The sequence below is a fragment of the Sturnus vulgaris genome, chromosome 12, assembly GCF_052056855.1.
Source record: "Sturnus vulgaris isolate bStuVul1 chromosome 12, bStuVul1.hap1, whole genome shotgun sequence".
Classification (NCBI taxonomy): Eukaryota; Metazoa; Chordata; class Aves; order Passeriformes; family Sturnidae; genus Sturnus; species Sturnus vulgaris.
In genome coordinates this window covers 5630466-5655475 of record NC_142254.1, presented here as the reverse complement: position 1 = coordinate 5655475, position 25010 = coordinate 5630466, and the positions used below count along the sequence as shown (strand labels likewise).

At 45.5% G+C, this 25010-nt stretch overlaps 3 protein-coding genes across 4 annotated transcripts in view; 2 read left to right on the top strand and 1 right to left on the bottom strand.

The window, feature by feature from the left end:
• The window catches only part of VAT1L (vesicle amine transport 1 like), a 55011-nt gene extending 53527 nt beyond the window's left edge, over positions 1–1484 (bottom strand). Inside the window, exon 1 of the mRNA XM_014882091.2 lies at positions 1162–1484. Coding sequence (XP_014737577.1) covers positions 1162–1391 — 230 coding nt within the window. The 5' untranslated portion in view covers positions 1392–1484. The remainder of the gene's footprint in view (positions 1–1161) is intronic.
• Positions 1485–12562: 11078 nt separating this feature from the next.
• Positions 12563–18180, top strand: LOC148222344 (axonemal central pair apparatus protein HYDIN-like). 2 transcript variants are annotated; one of them, XM_088171837.1, is made up of 8 exons: positions 12563–12648; positions 13040–13139; positions 14251–14376; positions 14629–14748; positions 14885–15019; positions 15221–15420; positions 17252–17375; positions 17619–18180. In XM_088171837.1, exons 2-8 carry the CDS (start codon positions 13062–13064, stop codon positions 17883–17885), a joined length of 1050 nt encoding a protein of 349 aa, XP_088027963.1. In that variant the 5' UTR covers positions 12563–12648; positions 13040–13061; the 3' UTR covers positions 17886–18180. The 2 variants fall into 2 exon arrangements, with proteins under 2 accessions (XP_088027963.1, XP_088027964.1); XM_088171838.1 differs by having other exon boundaries at positions 17992–18172.
• Positions 18181–19486: 1306 nt separating this feature from the next.
• Positions 19487–24028, top strand: NUDT7 (nudix hydrolase 7). Its single transcript, XM_014882103.2, has 3 exons — positions 19487–19759; positions 21169–21327; positions 23181–24028. Exons 1-3 carry the CDS (start codon positions 19502–19504, stop codon positions 23562–23564), a joined length of 801 nt encoding a protein of 266 aa, XP_014737589.2. The 5' UTR covers positions 19487–19501; the 3' UTR covers positions 23565–24028.
• The last annotated feature ends 982 nt before the right edge of the window (positions 24029–25010 follow it).

Sequence of the window (25010 nt, the reverse complement as noted above, 5' to 3'; positions counted from 1 at the left end):
ATATCACTATTTTTCATAGGCAACACCTTGGTAGGGGGAATACTAACATGGGCTCAAACTTTATGAGCCCCTTTAAGAACAGGATGGAAAGAACAGCATCTGAATAGGTCAAGACACTCAGCTACATTAACCTACCAGGATACTCCAAATCTGAAGCAGATCCACTGATACATGATTCAAAACAAGCTCACTCCCCCATAACAGCAACATTTTAAACACAAGTCACTTCTAAAGTAAACAACTTGGCCTTCAACTTGGAATTCATCTTCCAGAAACACCATGTTTTCACATAGCAGGAAAAGACAACAGAAGATAAATCCTTGCCTAGGCAAAATTAATTCAGTCTTTGGTAAACATCAAGTTGTGTACTAAGATCCTAATGCGGTTTGCGCCACTCAAAAAAATTAGTCCTATTTTCACGAAGGAACATGTCCACTAAGAGCCAGCAATCTAGGGAGAACAGTCTGCTCAGATTGCCTGGGAATTAAAAAAAAAAAAAAAAAAGCCATCTAGGAAAGCTCATTTCAGGATGCTGCCAGACTGTAGCCACTTGTCACCTGGACACAGGGACTAACACCGGGACGTTATCCCGAGCTCTGGCCACACTGCCACAGCAGCTCCGATGAAAGAGGATGCTGGCTTAAGTAAGTGATTCCGAGAAGAAAAACAGCAGCCAGTGTCAGAAGGGAAAGAGACAGGTGCTGAGCAACACGCTCAATCTGGCATCCACATTTCTCACAGAAACCCAAACCCTGAACGCACTTAGCCAGGCCTTCCCCCCCATTTACTCCTAGCTGGCAGCGTGAAATACCGCTGACAATTTTCTTCCCTTCGCATCCGCTGCCGAGCGCACACAAGCCCCGCTGCCCGCGCTGGAGCGGGGAGCCCGGAGCTCGGAGCTGGCCCGGGGTCCCGGCGGCGGCTGCCGGGAGCGGGGCTCCCCCGCGGGGAAGCCACAGGTGCGGGAAGTCGGCGCCAGAGCCGGGGGCTGCGGGGCTCGTAGGGCACGCTCCGAGCGCAGTGATGGCAGGGGATGGCCGGGGATGGCAGGGGATGGCCGGGGATGGCCGGCCGCAGGGCACGGCCACCAGCGCGGACAGCCGCGGGACCCCGCACCCCGCCCGGCCCGGGGAAAGGAGAGGGCGAGGGGCGATACTGGACCAGGCTTTGACGCGGATCTTCAGCTCGCCCTCCTGCGGCTCCGGCATGGCTTTCTTGGACACGCGGAGCTTGTTGAGCCCCCCGAAGGCGGACAGCACCACGGCTCGCATCTCCTTGGCGTCCCCGGCGCGCAGGCTGCCGCCCGCGCCGCCCTCGGCCGCCTCCCTGCCGCCCTCCTTGTCGATCATCTGCTCCGTCTCCTCGGCTCGCTGCGCTCCCTCCTTGGCCATGGCGGGGCTGCGGCGGCTCCCGCGGTGCCGCCGTGCGAGGCCGGTGCCGCCGTGTGGAATGGCCGCGGAGCCGCCGGGGCCCGCCCGCCGCACTGCACCGGCTGCGCAGCGCCCTCCGCCCCGCGCCGCCCCCGCGCCGCCCCGCGCCCGCCTGCCCGGACAGCGCCCGCAGCTCCCCCGGCACGGAATCGCACAAGCACGCCCGCCGAAAGGACCTCCGAGATCGCGCAGTCCAACCTTGTCACCCATCCCCACCTTGTCGCCCAGACCATGGCACTGAGAGCCACGTCCTTAAACACCTCCAGGGGTGCGGACTCCACTAACCTCCCCGGTCAGTCCATTCCAATGTCTAAGCATCCTTCTGGGAAGAAATTCTTCCAAATGTCCAACCTCAACTTCCCCAGGTGCAGCTTTAGTATGTGCTATCACTTGTCACCTGGGAAAAGAGCCCGATCCGCACCTGGGTCCACCCTCCTTCCAGGTAGTTGTAGGGAGGGATAAGGTGACCCCTGACTCTCTTCTTCTCCAGGTTGAACAGCCCCACTGCCACCTTAGGCCAGCGCAGAGCCCCAAGTCCGCTGAGCTGAGGCCAGGCTGTCTGACTGGACCAGCCACCCTATGTGTCCCAGAGCTCATGGCATCGTGGATTAAATCTCTACTCGAGAAGCTCGAGCGTTGATCCTCACTGGGGAGCCCATGTGCAGGGTCACACCTTCCCTGAAGCTCTTCTCTGGGCCAGCTCTGCGAGCACTCAGTGTCAGAAGAGCCATGCAGGTGGGCGGCTGCCTCACGACTGACCCACACCTTTGAAGCAACAAACACAAGCTTGAGACTCTGCTTTAGAGCACTTTTAAGCCTTTGTAGAACAGATCTTTACTTGGCGATCAGTGCTGGTCTTTGCTGGCTCCTGTGGGGAGCTAAATCCTTTAATATGAACACAGGGCGTGCTGCAAGGCACCCACCCACCAGAGCCCCCCGGGACTGTCCTGGTTTGGGTCCCTAAGGAGGCTCAGGCATCAGCCACTTAGCTCTGTGTCAGTGAGGGTCCGTGCCTGCAGCCTCCCCTGGGGCAGCTGAGTTCTCAAGAAGCTTCAGGACCTCTCTGTCATCTGTTGGGGATTATGACCACTCTCTCTTTAGGCTGTGGAGTTGTAGTGGTCTGAGTTCATCAGTACTCCTTAATTTCACAAAATGCATTTATTTCATCTTGGGTCATGTGCTCAGTGTTCAAGTATTTGAAGGAAGCCAAAAACATTGGAAATATCTTAGCTATAACAAGTAATGGGGTAAAGACATTTTCATTAACAGTAACAAAGTGAGATAGTTGAGAAATGGAGAGAATTTTCACATTCCTTTGCAATTTTGTTTTTTTTTTCCTCTCTAGCCTTTGAAAACTTTTAGACAAAGTATTTTTTAAAGGCCGTTTATGAGAGTTTGTTGTCTAGGCCTGCCATAAATAAAGCAGTAAATAAATACATGTTAGGAGCAAAGGAGAAATAGAGCTAGCCTCAGGGAAGCTTCACTAGGTTCATTACCTCAAGAGGTTCAAACAGATTTTATCAAAAGTGAAGTCAGATGCCTCAAACACCACCTAAGTTGTCCTTAAGATATGTTTTGACAAAGACTTAGAACCAGCTCGTTAATGACATCAAGAATTTGATGTCTGACTTATTAAAGTGATGCCATTCACTTGATTCCAACTCTAAGGGTGTGGAGAGATCTAACTGTTTTAAAGATCAGGAACTTTTCTTCCTCCCTTGTTCCCCTGGTAATACCATGAATATCCCCTCCCTGTTCCCTACACTTGGCTAATTCAGCGCTGTAATGGAGAACACAAGGTTCTGTCACTTTAGATCTGGCCATTTGAATGCACGACCAGGCAGGCAGCAGCTGAATAAAGAATAACATGCACTTGTCTCCAAATGATTCACTCTGCTGGCATCTTGTTACAGTTCTAACTCAAATGAATGGTGAAGCGTAGAGTGACTGGGGGAAGTAAAGCAGATAACATATGGTAACTAAGTGACATGGAGAATGATGAAGAGACTAGGGGACAGCTCACTCGCATCACTCCAGCAGTCTGCAACAGCCAAACGAGTGAATCTCAGCCTTCAAACTGCGCTTGTTTTGCAATGGTTTGTGAGTCTTCTGATTAAGCTTCCCCATATTGATTTAAAGCTATCTCTATTCCCCTTCTGGTCCTGAACCAAAAGTAATTTATCCTAAATATCTTAACCGTGTACTGTTTCCATGTCAAAATGTTGAAAGATGGCCATTTTGTAGAAACATGATTATGGTAGAAACAGTAATTGCACAGGTCAGTTGTGGCAACTGAAATAATGTGTAGCAGATACTTTTGCATAATCATGATTCCATTCGTTTGATTTAATTCCTGAGGACTTCTTTAAGAATATTTGATAATGTAGTACAGAAGTATACACCAATGTAAAAGCAGGATTTGTTCTGACTGTGAATTTAACCACTCTAAAAACAGGCTGTGGCTGTTCATATCACTTAAGGCCTCAGTAAAAGGGTTCCAATGGTGGCTTTCCACTGACAGCCAGTGGATTGGACCTGTAAAGGTGAAAACACAGAACTCGATTTGATGAGTATAGACAAGCAGTGACAATATTAATGAACATGCTGCGAGAACCTGAGCAAAAGGGAATTAAGAGTTCTTTCATCACCATCTGTACCTGCTGGTCAAGCTGGGGATATCTCTTCTTTGAGATAGTGATTTTTAAAATGATGTGCAGAAAGGAAGGGAAATGGAACAGTCTACTTGTGGATAAATGCTGGCAGTCACAGTCAGTATTTCCTCCCGATTCAGATCTTTTATTTTCAGAACATAATGCTCATTTGTTCAGCAAAGGAACCTATATAAGACTACATCAGATACTGTTCTGAGGGTTCAGCCCTGAATTTCATGGAGGAGAGCAGCCATTCAGGATAAACCTGACTGTAGTATTGCCATAATTCTGGAGGAAGTTAGAGGAAGAATTTGAAATTGCTACTGGAAACACAGACCTGGTGGAAGGTCGACCAGAAACTGAAATAGATGAGTTAAATGCAAGGTTTGATGCTGTGTAGAGATCAAATCAAACCAAACAACCCTTGGACCATTGTGCAAAAGAAATATCCCCTACTAGATACTCATTACTTACTTGACACTTGACTTCTTTTTGGGAGAACAATGAGGTTTGTGTCCGAGAAAGATTTGATATCTTTGTATTAGTTTCCCTCCTTAACAGGAACAAGAAGGCCTGAAAAAGGCCTAATCACTTTGCTCAAAGGAAGTAACACATAAATGGCCAAAGCAAATCCTCAGTTCGAATGCAATTTTTATCTCAGTAATTTTCTCTAGGGCATAAATCAAGTTTTGTCTTTAGAATAAAGTATTATAAACATTTCTGTTGCATTAAATAATTTCTTTTTCTAGTAGTCGTAGACTAGGAAATCATATCCATGTATGTTCTGGTTGCTTTACAGCATAATCAAGGCAGTCTTTAATACACTGAGTTCCAAAACATGGATTTTTTTACAGTCTATTGTCACTAAATTCTGTCTAGTGCTGAAAAGAAATCTGAAAGAAATTATGTTTTGAAAACATGTTCAGAACACCTATTTCAGCTGTTGTTGTGCCCTATAGTCCACAACATCTCTTATCAGTAGGAAAATTGGTTTAGTGTCTTTTCCCACATTTATCCATGTGAGGAATGTATTAACAAAGATACTTCCAAAGGAATCTCCAAGAATACAAGATGCTAGAACTATTTGTTTGGGCTTTTTGGAAACAAAAGAGACCTCTATTCCTAAGGTTCATTTACATTAAGATAATTGTATTATTTCATTTTATCTTAGCCAAGGGCTTTCTCTTGCTGGTGAAGCTGTGTATGAATCATAGCAGCAATGAAGCAATTCTCTGGTCATAGGCACCAAAGAGAAAGGCACAGTTCCTTTCAGCAGATGCAGTTTAGAGCTCCCTGGCATCATCAGAAGTAATGAAAATGTGTTCCATTTCAAACCAAAGAGGAAAAGAAACGAAAGCACTGACAGAGGATTTAGCAAAGCCAATATATACCAATATAACTTACCCTGTTTGCTGCTCAGTTATTGCAGCCCTTTGCTATTTACCATTTGTCTTGTTCAGAGCTTGTGCTCAGATAATTCAGTGATGGGTACAACAGAAATTAAATAAATCATAGCTGCTCACTAAATAATACAACTTAGGAAAATTTAAATGGATTGTGAAGTATTTACCTCATGGTGATGACAGTTATCACACAGAGACCAAAATAAGCTCTTTTAACAAAACTTCATTTATAACCTTGTTCCTCAAGTCCTACTATCCATTTGTTTGGCTGATGTAGTATCATGTAAAAATATTGTTCAATATCTTCTACTGTTTATACATTCCAACACTTCTGTTGTATTTTCTAAAAGCTCTGAGTATTTTTTACTTTGAAAAAAATAACTAGTATTTTGGTAGTCACATTGAAATTCTGTTTCCTTTTGTCACTCAACTGAAGAAATGAAGAAAAAAAAAGGTCAGACAAAAATCCAGAGGTGGATAGTAGATCACCTACAAGGAGCAAAGTTACAGGAAATTAGTACATTACCAATGCCACTGCTTAAGAGCATCTCTCACAAAAAGGAGACTGGTTACACTGTCCCAACTCCATAATTTAAACTCTCCAGGACTTATTACCTTCTTTGTAAAGCTGAGTTGAACCATTTTTACCTAGTATGAATAACAACTAGTAATACACACTTACAGTTCCCTTGTAGTACTGCACCAGCACTAGATGCAGTAGAATTTTTCAGAGTATTACAATGGCATTACTCAATTTAAACAGTTTCAAGATATTATTTGTAGCTTATTCTTTTAAGTAATTTGTAGAAAAAGTAAAAAATGATTGCACATGTTGAATCTCCCTTTGTAAGTAGTATGGTCAGTAACTGGACTGTTTTGTGTATGGGGAGCACACAATGATTTATGTACTGCTTCATTCTGTGTGACTGCAGGCTTTGAGAAAGAGTCATCCCGCTTGGCATTTTGACTCCATTTGGTCTCAGTAATTATAGATCCAGAGTAACTTGTTAGAAGCTTGTGAAAAAATGTCTCTGAAGTTTACAGCAGAGCTGAAGTGTACAGAAGAATGAGAATTCAATGAATACTATGTTTGAAAAGCATATGCAGTTATCCTACTGGCTATGTCCAGTTGTTATCCACAGTTACAGTACAGTGCACAATATTGCCAAGAACATTGTAAATGTCATCTTCAGACTGATCTAATAACACACTGTATTTTCGAGCAATGTTACTTTCTACAAATTACCAAGCTGTTTTGACTTTTTGAGGATCTTGTTTTTTTCTTGTGGAGTATTTACATGTATAATGCAGGTAGCTCCTGAACCTGGTCAAGGAAACCAAAGGGAGCTTTTAGGTTTTCTAAGCTGAGGTCTGTTTTGCCTGTTTCTGAAGCTGCAGTCCAAGAGCAGTGACAGAAAGATTGCTGCTCTGAGAGCAGGGATGCTTCTAGCTTGAATTTAAACCTGAAGGCATTGTACTAATTTACAGCTCTTACAAGAGCTCTGTCACTGCACAGAATTTCCATAGGCTTTACAATACAAAGAACTCTTTCCCCCACAAGCTCCTGATGCAGTTTTTTTACTGCCCTGGTTGTGCTCTCTGTGATGGGCCTTTTGCAGAAAGGAAAAGGATACTCTTTAGCATAACTGTGTTTTCTGTGGAGTGTTTTATCATGGTCTATTAATATTCCCTTTTCCTCAGTTCCATAGCTACTTACTGCTTTCTAACTCATTGATTTTAATAAACCAGCTGAGCATGCTGCTGTATTCTCTTCTACACTCCCTATGGAGGAAAAAAAAATTACCCATAAAACCAAACATAAACACCAGCTTATTAGGAGATTGGTTTCCTCTGAGCACTCTTAAGATGCTAATGGAACTGTTCATTACATAGCTTCTAGTTTGGATTTCACACGGGCTGGTAAAAACAGCGATTTTCTAAAATGGAATAAATGCATTGGAGTTTGCAGGCAAGGTTCAGAACCTGTATTCTGTTTTGCTGCAATGGAGTTATTTTTCTTCATAGTGGCTGGTGTGATGCGATGTTTTGGATTTGCAACCTCAACGGTGCTGATAACACACCAGTGGTTTTGTTCTTGCAGAGCAGTGTTTACACAGTGTCAAGGCCTCTTCTGCTTCTCCCACCAGCCCAAGCAGCAAGGAGGTGCACAGGGAGCTGGGAGGGGACACAGCTGGGACACCCCACCAGATGGAAGGGGAATCCTATTTCACATGGCATCTTGCTGAGCAAACACTGCTGGGGAAAAGAAGGAGGAAAGAGGGGACATTTAGGCTTATGGCTGAGGTCCTGCTTTCCTGGAAATGATCAAATATCTGCCAGCCTAGGAAACGGAATAGCTCCTTATTTTGCTTTGCTTGCACATAGAGCTTTGCCTCACTTACTTTATCTGAACCCAGAAGTTTTCTCAGTGTTGCCCTTCTGACTCTCTGCCCCACCCACTGCAGAGGATGGATGAGAAAGTCTGTGGGGTTTATCTGCCTGTCAGAGTTAACCTACAGCAAAACCAAAACCACAGCTGTCTTTTTTTATACTGATTTTCATAAGTAAACTCATAAATTAGGAAATGGGCCCGAAAAATCTTCATGCCATGCTCACTTAGAGAAGTAGTTCCCTATTTTATAGTTAAGCATACTAGTGAAGTTCTTTGGGGAAGCTTATACTATTGATAATGGCATTTCTACAAATGATAAATATTTATAATAGCACTAGGATAAGTATTCTAGTTTTATGACTTTGGGAAGACTGAGAGAATTAGTGTTGTTCAGTCTGGAGAAGTTTCAAGGCTACCGAGCTGGACCTTTCCAGTGCTTGCAAGAGCTCCAACAAGGATGGAGAGTGACAGTTTGCAAGTGAGTGGAGTGACAAGACAAAGGGGAATGGCTTCAAACTGACAGAGAGTAGACTAGAATGTGTATTAGGAAGAAATCCTTTACTGTGAGTGTGAGGCCCTGGCACAGGTTGCCCAGAGAAGCTGTGGCTGCCTCACCCCTGGAGGTTTCCAAGGCCAGCTTGGACAGGGCTTGGAGCACCCTGGCATAGTGGAAGATATCTGTGCCCATGGCAGGGGCTGGAATGAGGTAACCTTCAAAGCCCTTCCAACCCAAACCATTCAATGATTCTGGGATTCTATGTACTTATTCCATCTGTAGCTGTATTTCACCGTACTGGAAGACAATGGAAAAAAAAGCATTTGTAGTCTGAAATGGGAGCATTTGCTGACAGCAGTGTAACTACAAAAGAGAACAGACTGTGCTACTGTGTTTCTTCTCTCACCCCAGTGTGGGCTCACTGCCCACTGCACGGTGCCAATTCACACACCTAGGCAAGGTATTTCTGTTTTCTGCTCTAGTTTGTGCAAAGTAGGGAGCCGGGGGATGAGCCACAAGAGGCTGGCTCTCCAACCATCAAAACTTCACAGCATTTTAGCAAACAAAGGCATCAGTATTCACTGGCCAAAAGTTACCTGGTCCTCTCATTAACTGGTATTCAACCTTTGACTGGTTACATGATTCTTTGGCTTCCCATGCTAATTAGTCCTATGCTCAGTCTTTCTCTTCTCAGTCACTGGGTTTCTTGGGTGGGTGGATGGGAGTTGGTGCTTGCAATATTCCCCTGCCTGAATTGCCTTCTGCCCAGTTGGAGTTGATTTTAGCTCGCTTGCTGAGTTGACTTGGTTAGTTTCTTCCTTATCTTGGGACTTCTGCCAAGTGTCCTTGTGGTCTGTAAATTCTGCGCTCTGTGCCTGCTATCAGAAGCACGTCCTTCTTCCCAAGCTTTGCTAACCTCCCCCAGGCCTGAGATCATTGAAGCCTGTCAAGCCCTAGACTTAACAAAGCAATTCTACCAACAAGTAATTTATGTTTCTAACACCTGGACATCGTTTAGGGGCTTTGAAGAAGTACTGGCATCATTTCAGATGTGCTTTGCAATAATAATCAGCTAAATGTTAGAGAAAGGCAATTTCTGGAGACAAAATTAATGTAACCGCTGCATAGCAAACCTTCCAGGCTGCAACCAAGACAAACGATTCTTCAGTGTTCCAGTCTTCTGAGAAATCAGATCTGGTCCAATAGACTCCAGGGTTTGTCAGTGTGTTTGGAAATTCTGAGGGGAAAAGGTCAGGAGACGAGAGCCCATAGAGCATTCTCAGACTTCTTTCAGTGTGGCAAAGTTTGCGTTTTAAGAGAAAACCTTGCTGGCAAGGTGGGATGTGGCTGCAGATGCAAGACAGACAATGCATCTTGTAGCATAAGGGCAGCATTCTTATTCTCCCTCTAGAAATTGTGCAGGTGGTTTAGAATGTTGGTAAGTTGTGAGTAGCATGAACAAGTGATCAGGGAAGGTATTTAAAGGTGAATGGCAGAACTTGGCCACATGAGGCTTTGATGTCCCAGTTAGGGGGTGAAATGGGAACTGCTTACTGCCACAATGTCCTGGCATTGCCTGACTGTGATCTCTGCACATTTTAAGGATTTCTGTCTTTTTGAGATATCAGTAGAGGGCTTTAAAATCCTCATGAATCATCTTCCTCTGTGGAAGTTTAGATCATACCTCCTATCTCCCTGTATGCCATTATATGCTTGGGTACCCATGTAAACTATTATTTGCTTGATCATATTTATCCAGTGTAAGAAAACCTGCAAGAAAACTTGGGCACTTTGAATGAATCTTTTTTTTCTTTCACAGTAAAATGGAAGGGCCACAACTACTTCCTGAGCATGCAGTTTGATTTCCCCTTACTTTGAGGCAATTCTATATCTAAAGTCTAGCTGTTCAATTTATCAGATGATTTGAATTAAAATGGGAAACCATTTTAGGCAGGAGTTTGAAATTCAGCACAAATGTCTTTGTAAAATCACAGTACAAGTGTTGGCATTTGCCTTTGGAGATAATAATTCAAAATGCAGTTTGTATCTACAGTCAAAAATAAAAACTAGGAAGAAGCAACATGGGAAGTGAAGTCAGGACAAAGGAAACTGAGGTTTCTAGGGAAATTGGTATGTTGCACTATAAAAAGAGATTCCCCTCCCTCCTCTCCCCCCTCCCCCCCAGTATAAGAAAAAGATACAGAAACCTTATGGCTTCATATTTTAAGCACGAGCTAAGCAATGTCCTTTCATGGTAGGCAACGAGCCAGCCTCTCTCTTTAAACGTGGAGATGCTGACTAGTATCTGGAATCTCAGCTGGAGAAGGGGGATCGTGTTACTAAATCAGATCCAAATACCAACACTATCTTGGTTGAGCTGCAACATCAGAATTCTTTCTGCTGAATATCACCCAAGTTTCCTCAGAGACCTTGAAATCAGTGGGATTGTCGAGCATGCGTAGTCAAAAAAATAATTTCTGCACTAAGAGGCTGGATCTCTAATCACCTTCAAGTCACTCCCTGAGGAGGAGGATGGAAGAGGATTACACTGCTTTCAAATCTTTAATTTGAGGCTTTCATTACCCCAGTTTAGAAAAGATGAATTTACTGTTGGGTTAATCAAATTAAAAGAGAAGCAATTACGTGCTAGAAAAGATGAACGGTGCTCCAGAAAGTCAACATTGCAGGATATTTCTCTTCTTTTAGCAAGGTGGTGGTGGCAAGGGTGTTGAACCTTCTCTATTTTGAGAGAGAAGCGTGGGTAGGAACATGGAGAAAAGGAGACAAAAGGCAGTGCCCTACCGACACACCTAAAGAAAAGAATCTGGTATCAGCTCATGGGAAGCAAGCACATCAAAAGAGAAATCCATGTGAAGCTGTTCAAAAAGGTTTGTGAGTCACTTTTGAAAGCGTGTGCCCTATCCAAATAAAACATTCCTTTAGGACAGGCAAGAAATCTTGTCCGTGTTCAGTGCTCTGAGGTACTGTGGGCCAGAAGCGTCAGGGACACAGGACACACCTGCTGCAGTGATGCTCCAGCTTCAGGGCTATGCAGCCTCAGGCCTGCGGGAGACCTGGGGAGCTCCACAGCAAACTGCACAGCACGAGCATCAGACAGGTCCCTGGATGAGCAGGCAAACATGAACCGGGGCACCACAGCCCTCCCCAGATAAATACAGAGCCAAGACTTGCTGAGGTGTAGAGGGAACTGACCAAGAATTCCAGCCAAGATTCTCATGGACAGTTACAGTGATCGCAACCCCTGCTGCCGGTGAGCAACATCAGAGGGGGAACAACTGAAGTTCAAAGGGAGGAGGCAATCTTAAATCATTAAAACAAGAGAAAAGTGACACCTTTAATTGGGAAACTGTGGCACAGACACGTCAGTGTCAAAACCAGTGACAGCATATTACCCCCTGTGAGGAGCCAATTGAGTTTTGATTTGTCTCTGCCCTGGCTGTCAGGGGCACACGGGGAAGGGCTTGCACAGGGGTTGCCATGTCCAGGAGGCACCGAGGAGAAAATGGAGCAAAGCATTGTTTCTGAGGAGACTTTGCCTGGCAGCCAGTTCATGTCTCACATGGACAGGCTGTGTAGCAGGGAAGGGGAGCTCCCAAGAGACTGTAGCCCAGAGACACTCTGCAATCAGATGGCAAAGGTCTCTGCCCATGGACTGCAGTGGGACACTGGACTGGGCCAGTGGTGTCCTGTCAGCAGGCAGACTTTGGGAGGGGCCAGGGGGCTTAAAAAGTGACTGCACCACAAGCTGTGAGGTTTTTCAAAACTTGCTTTTTGAGTGGGGGGCTTTGGGGACTGTGGTTTTTGCTTTTGGGGGGGCTTTGAGACTTGCATTTTGAGTCTGTGGGCCTTTTGTGTCTTGTGTTTCTCCTTTGACTCCAGCCTGCTGAGGCCCTCGCTGCATCTTGCTCAACCTCATATCTGTCCCGTCTCCCTGTGGCCCTGAGCCGCCTGTGTCCAACCCTGCCCATCTTTCCTAGCTCTCTTTAGTAGAGTAACTCCTTTCAATTTTGTTTTTTCGTCACCAATAAATGGTTGACTTTAATTTCGTTCCTGACCGTGTAATTCTAAGAGAGCTGCTCGCAGTTTCCCTCAGTGGAAGGTGACACCCCCTCATCCAGCACTGCAGCACAAGGGGAGGTTCCTGCCAGGCTCTGATTGTTCTGCTCAAACACCTCAGAGCCAGGAGCTGGGAGCACAGAGATTGCTCCATCAGGAGAAAGCCATTTGGAGAGGATTAGTCCTGTCTAGTGGCAGTGTAAGCTTATCCTGAACACCAAAACCTTGTAAAGCATAACAAAGGGCAGTTTGGATACTAACAGAGATTTGGTTAATAATTTCAGAAAATGGGATTCCCAAAGTGATGGAAAAGGTGGGAGATGAGAAGTGCCATGAGGCTCTGACATGTCTTAGTGGCACATGGGACTGCACCAAATCAAAAGGCTGTTTCAGGGTTTATTTGCTCTGGGGTTTTACTTCTATGAATCTAAACTCAGCCACTTAAATGCGGTCTCATGATGAGTCAGGCTGGGGTGGCCTCATGTTTTTCACTTCTGAAGGATGCCACAGCCTGCAGACAGCAGTGTATCCTTTGGGGCTGCCATGAATGGGAGTCTGGATTTTCAGAGCTCCATTGCTGCTCCTTCCAGGTGAGCCAAGACATTCTCCAGAATGGCCTCTGGATTCCAGGGCAGAGGGATGGAACCTCGCACGCGAATGCTGCTCAGAGAGGCAGAGAAACCTCTTACAGTGAGTACCTGCTGTGACTGGGCCTGAGCAGGGCTGGGGCTGGAAACTCCCCTCGTGTCCCTCCTCTCCCTGCCCTGCCTGTTGTCCAGCAGCACTGTGAAGCTGCAGACCCCTCCCCACCTCTTTGTGCCGTTCTCCTGTGGGTGGGGGCTGTCCTGGTGCACTAGGGAACACCGTGTGCTGCTTCAGGGACACTCCAGCATCTTGCCTGGCTGTGCCACCAGAGCCAAGTTAAACCAATGTACAGCTGAAGCCCTCAGCATGTGCTTCTCTCCCTTTCCCTTTGTCACAGTAATTCCTCCTGTCAGGCTGGACACTCACCTGTGCTGCTCTGACCAACCTGCCCTTGGGCGTGTGACGTGGGGGGGAAGCTCAAACTCTGCCCAAAGCCTTGAGAGACAAAGCTGGTCCCAGCTAGAAGAGGTTCCAAACCAGCTGCTCTCTCTCATCTCCTGTGTGGGGCACAGATCCAGCCCTGCAGACAGCAGTGGAGTCAGGGCCACAAAGGTTCCCTGGCTGGCTGCAGCTCACTTGACTGAAGATGCCCCACTGCTGAGGCTCTGTCAAGGAGATCCTTTTGGTTTCTTCTGTGGAGGGGTCTGTGAGCCAAGAAGGAGAACACAAATGCTAATTAAAAAAGAGAACTAAAACTTGAACACATTCCTGTGCACCTCACTCTTGGGCCAACTTTGCTTTCTTGCATCTCTTGGACTCACCCAGCACTGCTCTCTCCTCGCTGTGAGTTTTGAGTGTTGTGCAGGGATGGAGTTAGGGCAGTTGTGAGAGCTCCTCCCCACTCTCTGGAAAGGTCACTGCCTCAATCCAATGAAACTAAAGAGGAATCAAATGCCTGAAGAGCAGAAATCCCCAAGCATATGACATCAAACCACGGAGAAGCTAATGGGACAGAGCCATGTGGTTGGGGTATGTGCATTGCACTCTGTATTATTAATTTTCTGATGCTAAGTATTTCAGCAGGTAACTTCCAGGCCTTACAGAACTGTCATACACGATGAGATCACAAATTATTCATCAGTAGCAAGTGACCAAGAAAAGCCTTAATGAACAAGGGCATTTCTGAGGCTCTTGCTGGGGTTTTTTTGCCTTTCAGCTGAGCCCCTCTGCCTTCCAGAAGGAGATGTCTCTCACCACCAAGCAGAGGCTGGCCAGAGCTAAGAAGCTGCATCTGCCTCTGATTGTCCAGCCTCAAGACGAGAGTGAGACCTCCCATCACAAGGTAGCCTTTCCATGCCCTGGCTGTTTGATGTGATATTTGAGGAGGGTGCCAAAAGAGCAGCTTGGCTTGAGCCTGCTCAGTGTGGTCCAGGAGCATTTGATCAGCCCAGGGCAGAGGTGGAAGAGCCCCTGTTTCCCCAGTGTAGCCTGGGCAGATGCACTCACCCAGTGTCTGTACCTCACCAGGGATCAGAGCAGAATCTTCCTGCCAGCAGCTGAACCTCTCCCTGCTCTCTCTTGCCTCTCCTTGCAGTTCTCAGCAGCTGACCCAAAGCAGAGCTCACTTCTGCCTTGCCCAGCAGAGGTGGTGTTTCAGAACTACAGCCCTGGTGAGGTCTGTGAAATGCCAGTGGTTCTGAGGAACAGGGACAAGGTAAGTGCTGTGCATGTGGAGGTTTAGCACTGTGCTGGAAGAGGAAGCACAGAAGGGTGGTTAGGGATGGCAGCAGGCCATGTCCACCTGTCTCCACAAGTGGGTAAAAAACCATCATTCCATGTCTTTCCTGCAGGTTCCTCTTCTGGTGAAGGTCATCTTGGAGAGCTCACCTTATTTCCAGCTGGAAATGCCCAGTAATGTGTACCGCAAGGTGCCACCGGGCCTCTCTGTGACTGTCCACATCCTCTTCAGCCCGGGGCAGAACAAGGTGAGTCTGCAGCTCCCAGGAGATTGGAGTCTCCTGGGGAAAGTGAGCCTGCAAGGCTGGATTCAGGGCATTTGGCCTGGGTTTTGAGGACCTCTGCTGGTTTCAGTGGGGTTGCACTGGATCTAGAACTGGAAGATATTCTTTGCCCATGCTGAAGATGAGGTTAAATGCCCTGTGCTGAGACAGTTTCTTTTCCTGCAGGATTATTTCCACCAGCTCCTCTGCATCACTGAAACAGAAGAGCTCATTGTGCCAATTCGGGCCATTGGTGCCCGAGACATCCTGGACTTCCCTGACCAGCTGGACTTCTCAGAGTGCCCGGTCAAGTACAGCACCCGGAAGACTCTGCTGGTTGAAAACCTCGGTAGCCGGGCAACTCATTACCAGCTGAGCACCCAGAGGTGAGGCAGCTCTTCTGTCCTTGTGCAAAACCCCTTTGGGTGATAACAGAGCTGGTCAAGAGCAACAAAAGAACCAGAGCATCAAAGCTGCTGCCCTGCAGCCCTGGCTGGAAATGGGCAGGACATGTGGGGCAATTTGCTCTTGCTTCTCATGTTTTATGCAGGATGCAGCCTTTGAGCTTTCTCTGTCCCAGATTTCCTGCAGGCTGCTGGAACATGTTAGTAGCTGGCTTGCACCTTCCTGGGCACAAGCAGCTTCTGAAATGGTTACTCCCCACTGTCAGCCAAATAGACCCATTCTCTGGGAGGCCACAGGCACGTGGCTTTCCAGTGGTCCTGTCATGAGACGCTCCATGTGAGCTGTGTTGTGGACAGCCTGTGCTGTTCCTGTCAGCCTCAGAAGACAATCCAGCTGTTTGTCCTGTTGGCTGAACTGCAGAGGGTAATGCATTTTTTGACACGGTATCTGCAAGGAAACCAGTTCCGTTGGCTGGTGGTGAGTTGAGGGTTACTTGATGCCAGAGGTCTTGGTGTAGGAGCTGAGGTCAGGAATGCAGCACAGACTTGCTGTCTAACCTGGCACAGCTGAGTGGCTTTGATTTTTTCTTTGGCAAAACAGAGGTCAAAAAGGCAAATGGACTTTGCTGTTCTGAAACATGAGGGTCTGAGAGGAGCTTCCACCAAAGCCTGCCAAAGTTATTTAAGCAGGCTCCTGGGATGCTGTTCAAGCAGGCTGCTGCTTTTGACTGTGCAAATGTGTAGGCAGGAACTTGTAAATCCATGCACAGTTTTTCTCTGGGATTTCTAGACCTTGTTTTGTCGCCATCAAAAGAAATACCCAATAAAGTCTGGTATTCTTTTGTAATGGCTTGCCAGTTGTTCTACTGAGTGCTACAGAGCATGTTGGATCCTGCTTGATAGGGATTTAAAGAGTTTCTGAACTTCAGGAATTGAATATTGAAGTAGATGAAATAGAGCCTGGGTGCAGTGACAGAGGGAAAGATGGAGCTTGTGATCTGCTGACTCTGTATAGAATTTTTCAGCACAGGGATGGAGTAACGGCTGCTTGAACCTAACAGACTGGATTTATTAGAATAGTTCAAGCTGTTTGACTTCAGCTGTTACGCCATCACTAAAAAGTAATACACTTTAAGATTAGAGGATATTTGGGGTTCTTCCTGCAATAGGTGTTAGTGGACGAATGAGGCAATTCAATGAGCAGTAATTTTTCTGCCTTCCTTGGGGTGAGAGGCAGCTTTTAATGAGATGGATTCTCCCAAAATCAAATGATTTAATCACGGCAGTGAAGGCACCAGTGTACAAAAGAACGTTTGGCTATAGTGGGTAAGTGTACCATGGGACTTGAAGTAGATTGCAGCCTCCTTGCACACAGCATTTACCAAAACTGCAGGTGAATGGTGCTTTGAGAGTCTTGTCACAAAATTGCCAGCTTTGCTCACTTATCAGCTCTGTTTCTAAATCATGTCAGGAGTACTTGGTCCTTGGTATCTTCATGGCCATAACTTTTGCCCAGCTCTGTCAATAAGGGGAGCTGATGCCAGAAGAGTAAGCAAGATGCAAATGATCCTTGAGCCTCATTGCAGAGAGCTGGAGGCAGAGTATGGGGGAGATGAGGTCATTTTATCCCACGGGAAGTTGTGAAGGCTGGATCTCCTCCCACTAGAGTCAGTAGCTGTTTCTGATCCTGTCTGTTCTGTCTTCTGCTGACGGTGGTTGTTTTGCTCCTTGCTTGCACAAGCAAGCAGAAGTGAACTGGACTGCAAAAGGGATAACATCCCCAGATCTCGCCCAAGACATCTTTGTCTTGCAGCCCTTTCTTTGTCATTCCGGCCACGGGAACTCTGGGCATTGGTGACAGCGTGCAGGTGACAGTGGGAGTTCTGCCACTGAGGACTGGTACTGTTCCACGTCCCTTGTCGTGCACTATGACACAGGTGAGTGCTGGGCACTGCACAGGGCACTCTCTGCATCCCTCGGAGCAGAGCCCTTTCTAAAGCAGAAAGGCTGATGTGGCCATGGGTTTAAAGAGGGAGATGATGATAGTTTTCAGTGTTCATTTTGTAGTTATCTAGTTTGTAGTCGTGTAGTTTATCATCTTGACCATTATCGAGCTCCATAGAAATGCCATTTCTAGAGAGCATGGTCTGATATTTGTTGTTTGCATCTCGCCTGGCAAGCACTCACCTGCAACAGGAATGGTGAGCTCGGTACTGAAGTCTGAGCCCAGACGAATCACACAGCACTGCCTGGGGCTCTTTGTCTCTGAACCTTCCAACCCTCATGAGTGCTGTAGAACCTCAGAAGATGAGAACCTCCCTCGGCTCTTTTGTCCAAGCCCAGACACAGGCCACAGTGCAGAGCAACTAGCTCTAAAGGTTCTGCCTCCAGGAAATCTTACCCTGGGGCAGCTTCCCACACCTGGCACGGTGCCAGTTTGCCTCTAAAGAGCTAACCCAGGCTCTGGTGGGCCGTGCCAATTTTCATTACTTCTAATGATGCCAGGGAGCTCTAAACTGCATCTGCTGAAAGGAACTGTGCTGTTCTTTTTAGTGCCTATGACCAGAGAATTGCTTCATTGCTGCTATGATTCATACACAGCTTCACCAGCAAGAAAACGTCCCTAAGATCAAATTAAATAATAAAATTATCTTAATATAAATAAAACCTTAGGAAATTGAGGTCTCTTTTGTTTTCAAAAAGCCCAATCAAATAAATGTAGCATCCTGTACTACTGGAGATTCCTTTGGAAGTATCTTTGCTAATACATTCCACACAGGGATACAGGTGGGAAAAGACACTAAACCAATTTTCCTACTGATAAGAGATGTTGTGGACTATAGGGGATAACAACAGCTGAAATAGGTGTTCTGAACATGTTTCCAAAACATCGTTTCTTTCAGATTTCTTTTTAGCACTAGACAGAACTCAGTGACAATAGACTCTAAAAAAAATCCATGTTTTGGAACTCAGTGTATTGAAGACTGCCTTGATTATGCTGTAAAGCAGCCAGAACATCCATCAATATGATTTCCTAGTCTACGACTACTAGAAAAAGAAATTATTTAATGCAACAGAAATGTTTATAATACTTTATTCTAAAGACAAAACTTGATTTATGCCGTAGAGAAAATTACTGAGATAAAAATTGCATTCGAACTGAGGATTTGCTTTGGCCATTTATGTGTTACTTCCTTTGAGCAAAGTGATTAGGCCTTTTTCAGGCCTTCTTGTTCCTGTTAAGGAGGGAAACTAATACAAAGATATCAAATCTTTCTTGGACACAAACCTCATTGTTCTCCCAAAAAGAAGTCAAGTGTCAAGTAAGTAATGAGTATCTAGTAGGGGATATTTCTTTTGCACAATGGTCCAAGGGTTGTTTGGTTTGATTTGATCCCTACACAGCATCAAACCTTGCATTTAACTCATCTATTTCAGTTTCTGGTCGACCTTCCACCGGGTCTGTGTTTCCAGTAGCAATTTCAAATTCTTCCTCTAACTTCCTCCAGAAGTATGGCAATACTACAGTCAGATTTATCCTGAATGGCTGCTCTCCTCCATGAAATTCAGGGCTGAACCCTCAGTATCTCACAGTATCAGGTGTAGTCATACATGCTCGGAGAGTGTGTGCTCACCCCCCGGGGAAGGCAGGCACGGCTGGCTCAGCTGAATCGTTACTAATGAAGAGGGGTTTTTTGCCTCGACGATTTGTATCTAAAAGTGCATTTTTAACACCATGGAGGTGGACTAAGGTGATCTTTAAGGTCTCCTCCACGTTCTCTGATTCTGTGCCTGGGCACGAATGCAGCACTTTGACGGTCCTGCTCCCACTGGCAGCTGCCGGGACCGCACGGAACCGACGGAGCCGAGCAGCGCCAGCGCCGCCCGTCTGGGGCAATGGGGCCCCGCGCTGGGCAGGGAGCGAGCACCAGCTCCGGGCACAGCCGGGACTGGGCAAGGGGAAGGAAAAGGCAAAGGCGAAGGGAACGCTCGAGCGCTGAGTGGCAGAGGCCGCCGGGGCCGGGGCGGGGCCGGGCAGGCCGCAGCCGCGGCGGTGCCGGAGATGGCGGCGGAGCGGGAGCGGGAGCCGGGCCCCGGTGCCGGTGCCGATCCCTGCCCCGGGGCCGCGGCCGGAGGGTGCCCGTGCTCCGCTCTGCCCGCTCCTAGGCAGGGGCTCATGGAGGAGGCCCGGCGCCGCCTGAGGGAGTTCGATATCGGGGACAAGTTCTGCCGCCTGCCGCTGCCCAGAGCCGCCGTGCTGCTGCCGCTGATGGTGCGGCGGGGGCGGCTGCACCTGCTGCTCACCGTCCGGTCCATGCAGGTACCGGGGGGGCTCCGAGGGGCGCGATCCTTCCCGGGAAGCCATCGGTGTGCGCCCTCCCGGCACCTGCGCACCCCCAATCCCGCCCCTTCTTCCCAAGGGCACGGCCAGGTGTTTCCACGCTCCTGCCATTCTGGTGTTTGCCTGCCCGGAACGCGCCGGGCCCCCGGAAACCCGTGACGGGAAATGATAATTTCCAGAGTCGGCAACGATCGATAACTTAAATAAGGAAATTGACAACGCAGTGCGGCTTTATTAAATGAGATTCCTAGGTCTGTAGTTAATATTACTCTTTTCTCCCTTTAATACATAAAAGGCAGCAGCCCAAGGCTCCCAGAAGTCTTTCGCCAGCATTTTGTTTTCTTTTGCAATTCCCGTTTTCCGTGCCTGCCTCACATCAGCTGCCTGTATACAGAAATTACTAATTTTTGTTGCTGGGTCTTGCTTAAAAAAACAATCACAGTTACAGACCTGATACACTAACTGTAAATGTGTTTTTGACCGGTCCTTAATGCACAAGCCTACTGCTGGAATGTACTTAAAGGTGTCTTAGGAATAACTCTGATATACAGTTAGAGGGGACAGAGTCTTGGAAATAATAACTAAATTACTATTCATTTGTAACGAGTCCGCGTGTCTCCCTCCCGAGAGGCGAAAACGCGCACACACACTTTGACCAAATGCAAACTTTTATACCCTTTCGTGGCCGGGGGTGATCCCTGTCCCCTTTCCCACTGAATGGGTACTCAGGACCTGAGGCTCTCTCCCGACCGCAAAAACTCTTCTGTCCCTTCCCTTCTCATCCTTTTTCCTGTTTTGGTCACGTCTTCAACCCTGCCCCTCTCCCAGTTCTCAGCAACACCCAGCAGATTAAATAAAACACATCCCAACTACGGATAACAACAAATAGGAAACAGAACCAAGCATTGTCATTCTTTGTCATTCCGTAGTGTTTTCGGGTTAAAGCAAAATGTTATTTCCTCTTTCACAGGTACATTATTTAATTGTGTCTTTCGGAAGTTTTTGCTCTTAGAGTATTTTAATCTTGCTCTACAAGTTGTTTGTCTGGTGTAATCTGTCAGTCATTTATGCAAACAATATGATGCGAAATGTAAACTTTGACATACTAAAGCAGCAGTTCCAGTATAAATTACACAACACTGTACAGGTGCAGTGTATTTCTGATAACGAGGGTTTATGGATTAACAGGGAGTTGGCTCAGCATTTTCTTAAGTAGCTACTCTTGCTACCTTGCATGTTTCTTTCTTAACTACGGTTTCTAGCTTCTTTGACTGGAAAGATAAACATAAAGGGATGCTGCAATACCAACATGCATCTGTGTGGATCCAATAAGGAACATAAACCTTGTAATATTTAACAGTAGTACATTCTAGTCCTTTACATTCTAGCTGAGAAGATCACCAGGGGAAGTGTGTTTTCCAGGAGGTAAAAGAGAAGCCACTGATAAAGATGATATTGACACTGCTCTCCGAGAAGCTAAAGAAGAAGTGGGTCTTCAGCCAGAGAAGGTGGAAGTCATCTGTAGGCTGATGCCTGGAATTGATAAAGTGAGTAAGCATACCATTACAAAATAAGTTTGGGTGGTTTTCTTTTGTGAGGTTGGCAGTGACCTTTCCAAACCTTTAACTGCCAAGAGGCGCCGCTTCTTCAGGTGTGCAGCCCGTGTGTCCAGCAGAGCCCAGGGAAAGGGCTCTTGCTCTGTGTTTGGTATTGTGGGACCACCTTTGGGCCACCAGTTAGTGATGCTCTGGAGTACCACACGACAGTGCTGCACTGGCGAGAGTTTAGTAGAGCCATGAGCACAGTCACAGGGCTCCAGAGAGTGGCTGATGAGCAGAGAGGCTGAGAGGGGTGGGCTACCAGGGGGTTTGGCTGCTTACTTCTCCTGGGTGGTCGTAGAGAGGACGATACCAGAACTCTTCTTGAGGCAATAGACACAGCAGCAACATGGGACATTTTGATGAGATAGAAGAAAAATATACTCTTCACCATGACGTCAGCCCAAAACTGGAGCAGATGTTCCTGACAGGCTGTATAATCTCCATCCCTGGAGCTGTGCAGTGCTCACTCACCCAGGCAGGGTCCCAGCAGGCTGCTCTGGCCTCACTGAGGTCTCCTTCAGTGTCTGCTGACTCGAGGGCTGTGCAGATGGAGAGGGACCACCAGAGGGGATGTGCACTGGGATAGTGTAGAGACCTCTAGCAGGGAGACTCCCAGAGGTGTCTTTGGAGTGTAGGTCACCATTTGTAAAATAACAGATTCTCAATTTCAATAGCAGTGTTCAGTATTACATAGGATCAGCTTTCCCATAGAGCAGAGGAATTGCTGTTTCTGAAAATTATTTTTGTTCACCAGGTAAGTTTCTTACTATGCCTCCTGTTTTTCTGTCTGTGAGTAATATCCTCTCTCCCTTTAAAAAGGAAAGAATTCCTTTTGAAATTGCATTGCAAAAAGCTTTCTTTAACTTCTTAAATTATAATTTCTGAACAGGTAACCTTAAAGCCACATAGTTCAGAGGCAGTGTGTAAAAAGATCAAATTTTCCCTGATTTTCAGCCAATTATCTCAGTCAGTAGGAGAGAGGATGTGGGTTTTGGACCATGAATATTGTACATGTCAGATGATACATTTTCTCCTCAATATATACATTCCAGGTGCTTCTGACTTGGACAAAGTCTTTCCAGACTTGAATACCACAAACACTGTTTTGCTCTTCCTCCTTTCTACAGAGGTCTTTGTTAGTGTGAATAAATAGAACTAGCAAGGTATCCTAAAGAATTTTGGTGTTTCATTGATGCAAACTGTGATTTCAGTGGATTTTGCCTTCCTATGGAAGAAGGGATTACATTTAGAATTAAAATGTCCATAATTAAGCTGTTTCAAAAAGTGTTATATTTTTTGCTCAAATATATTTCAATAATATTTTTATATCTATAGAAAAATAATTCCATACTCTGGAAAATTCCTCTAACCCAGAAAACAATACAGAAATATGATGAAGGATATTGAAAATCTGGATTGAAATTGCAATTAAAAAAAGTAAATAAGGAAGACCCATGAGAAAGCATGCATACTTTTTTACTTCTATAGCAAACTGGCAAGCCTTTTTAACTACTCTATGATTACAGGCACATCACAGGATGAACAGAGTATTTGTAAAATCATTTTTGACAAATACAAAAATATGATTTCAAATTCTTCAAGTCAAGTTAAATAGTTTGCCATTAGGGGGACTAAATTGCATTGCAGTTAAAACTAGTTCATAGGCTTCTTGTACTCATTTTGTAACAAGGAAATATTTTTTAGATAATGTGCACTTTTACTTGGTACAAATGTGTTTGAGGGTTTTGTTGATTTTTAAAATTTTATTTATTTATTGGTGTTTTTTCCTCTCTTTTTAGATGAATAACTTGGTGACACCAGTTGTAGGATTCATAGAGGATACATTCCAGGTCACTCCTAATCCAGATGAAGTGAGCGAGGTTTTTGTTGTGCCTCTGGAGTACTTTGTCAAGCCCTTAAATTACAAGGCCTTCTCTTATGAAACCTCCTCAGGTTATTTAACTCGGATGCACTGCTTTATATATGATGACCAGGAACATAAAAAGTCATTCAAGATATGGGGACTGACTGCACACTTTGCAGTATTTCTTGCTCTTGTAATTTTTGGAGAGAGACCTACCTTTGAGGTAGATTATGATCTTGACAACTTAATGTCATCCTCTGAGAATTACTTCATTAATTTGTATGCATCTATATATGAAAGAAAGAAGAGTAATCTCTGACAACTTAGTCTGGCAATTAATTTATTTTTTAAGAGGAGAAATGAAGTTTGTTTATTTCCTTTGTACCTAATTTTTTGAAAGCTACACTTGAATTTCTTCTGAATTGGGAACTTCAAGTTGACAGTGCCTAATTAGATTAATATAATCTTTAATCTCTTTTAAGAGTTGTGAGAAGCTCCCAATATTTTTTGTGAAACAGACTTTTGAAAGGTCTGTTTCAGTTCCTTCTTAGTTTCTGTGCCTTTGTTCTGTGTGATCCGAGATAGTTTCTGTGGTTTGCCTTGTCTGTAATGAGATATGATGACTATTTGATGTAATTTGTGTCTATTTGAGTTAACATATGAAAACTTCGGGGGATCTGTCTGTCTCTTACATGTGCCATACGTGGACAACGCAATTCATACAGTCTCGTGTGATATCTTTAAGCACTTACAAAATGCACAATAAAAATACAAAAGGTTTCAGGTGCTGTCACAATCTTGTTTTGTTTTGCTTGGGCTTGTGGAGGGAAGAGGGCGGGTTAATAGGTGCAATAAATCTCGGTCAATTTAACATTTCTCACAAGGCAGTTCTGTAGGCTATGGAAAACGTAGGATACAGGCAACAGGACTGAAGTTTGTGTCTCACCATCTTGTTACCAAACTTCACGCAGCTGCTGGCAGGAGTCTTCTCCAGGAAAGAAGAGCAAAGGTGAAGATTCATGAGGACAGAAATGCTTATGTGTAGTTGACCAGGCACCCTGGCAGTGTCAGACACGTGGTGTGCCTTGTGCTGGAAATCCTTGTTCCCTCATTGCTGCTGAACTAGTAGCTCATTCACAGTGGTCAGGACTTTACTGCATGTGGTGGTGTTTTTAAAAGCTCGAGTGATTTAGTCTGGATTCGAGGTGTGCTGTGCAGCTCCAGGTGTCATCAGGCCTGATCTGAATCCCAAGGTGAGCTGGAAGCAATTGGTGTCTCCTGGAATCTTGTGCCCAAATGCAAGGCTCCAGTAAGACAAAGAAAACCCTCAGCTGTTCCTGTGGGTGTTTGCACTTGTGCTGCCCCTGCTCAGTCACTAACAGATGCAAGTGTGGTAAGTAAAAGCTGATGGCAGTGCTGTGCACGTGCAGTAACTGCTATCAAACCTTTCATATTCCTCTATTAGTTCCTTCGGCTAATGTTATGTTGTTAATATCCTCCATTCATTATGCTTGATATCAGTTGACTTTTTAAGTTAAAAGAAATAAAACCACTTTATTTTTTTGGCTCCAAGGATGAAATCCTTGGAGAAGTAGAAGCCACATATATGAAGAAGGGGGAGGTTTCAGTATTAAGCACTTGTGAAATTATTAAAACAAATTTTTAAAAACTTGATTTTAATCTCTTCATCATATTAGGTGCAAACTCAATGCTTTCTCTCACTGCTAATGTATGCAGGAAAAGTAATTAAAATAACACTTTTAAT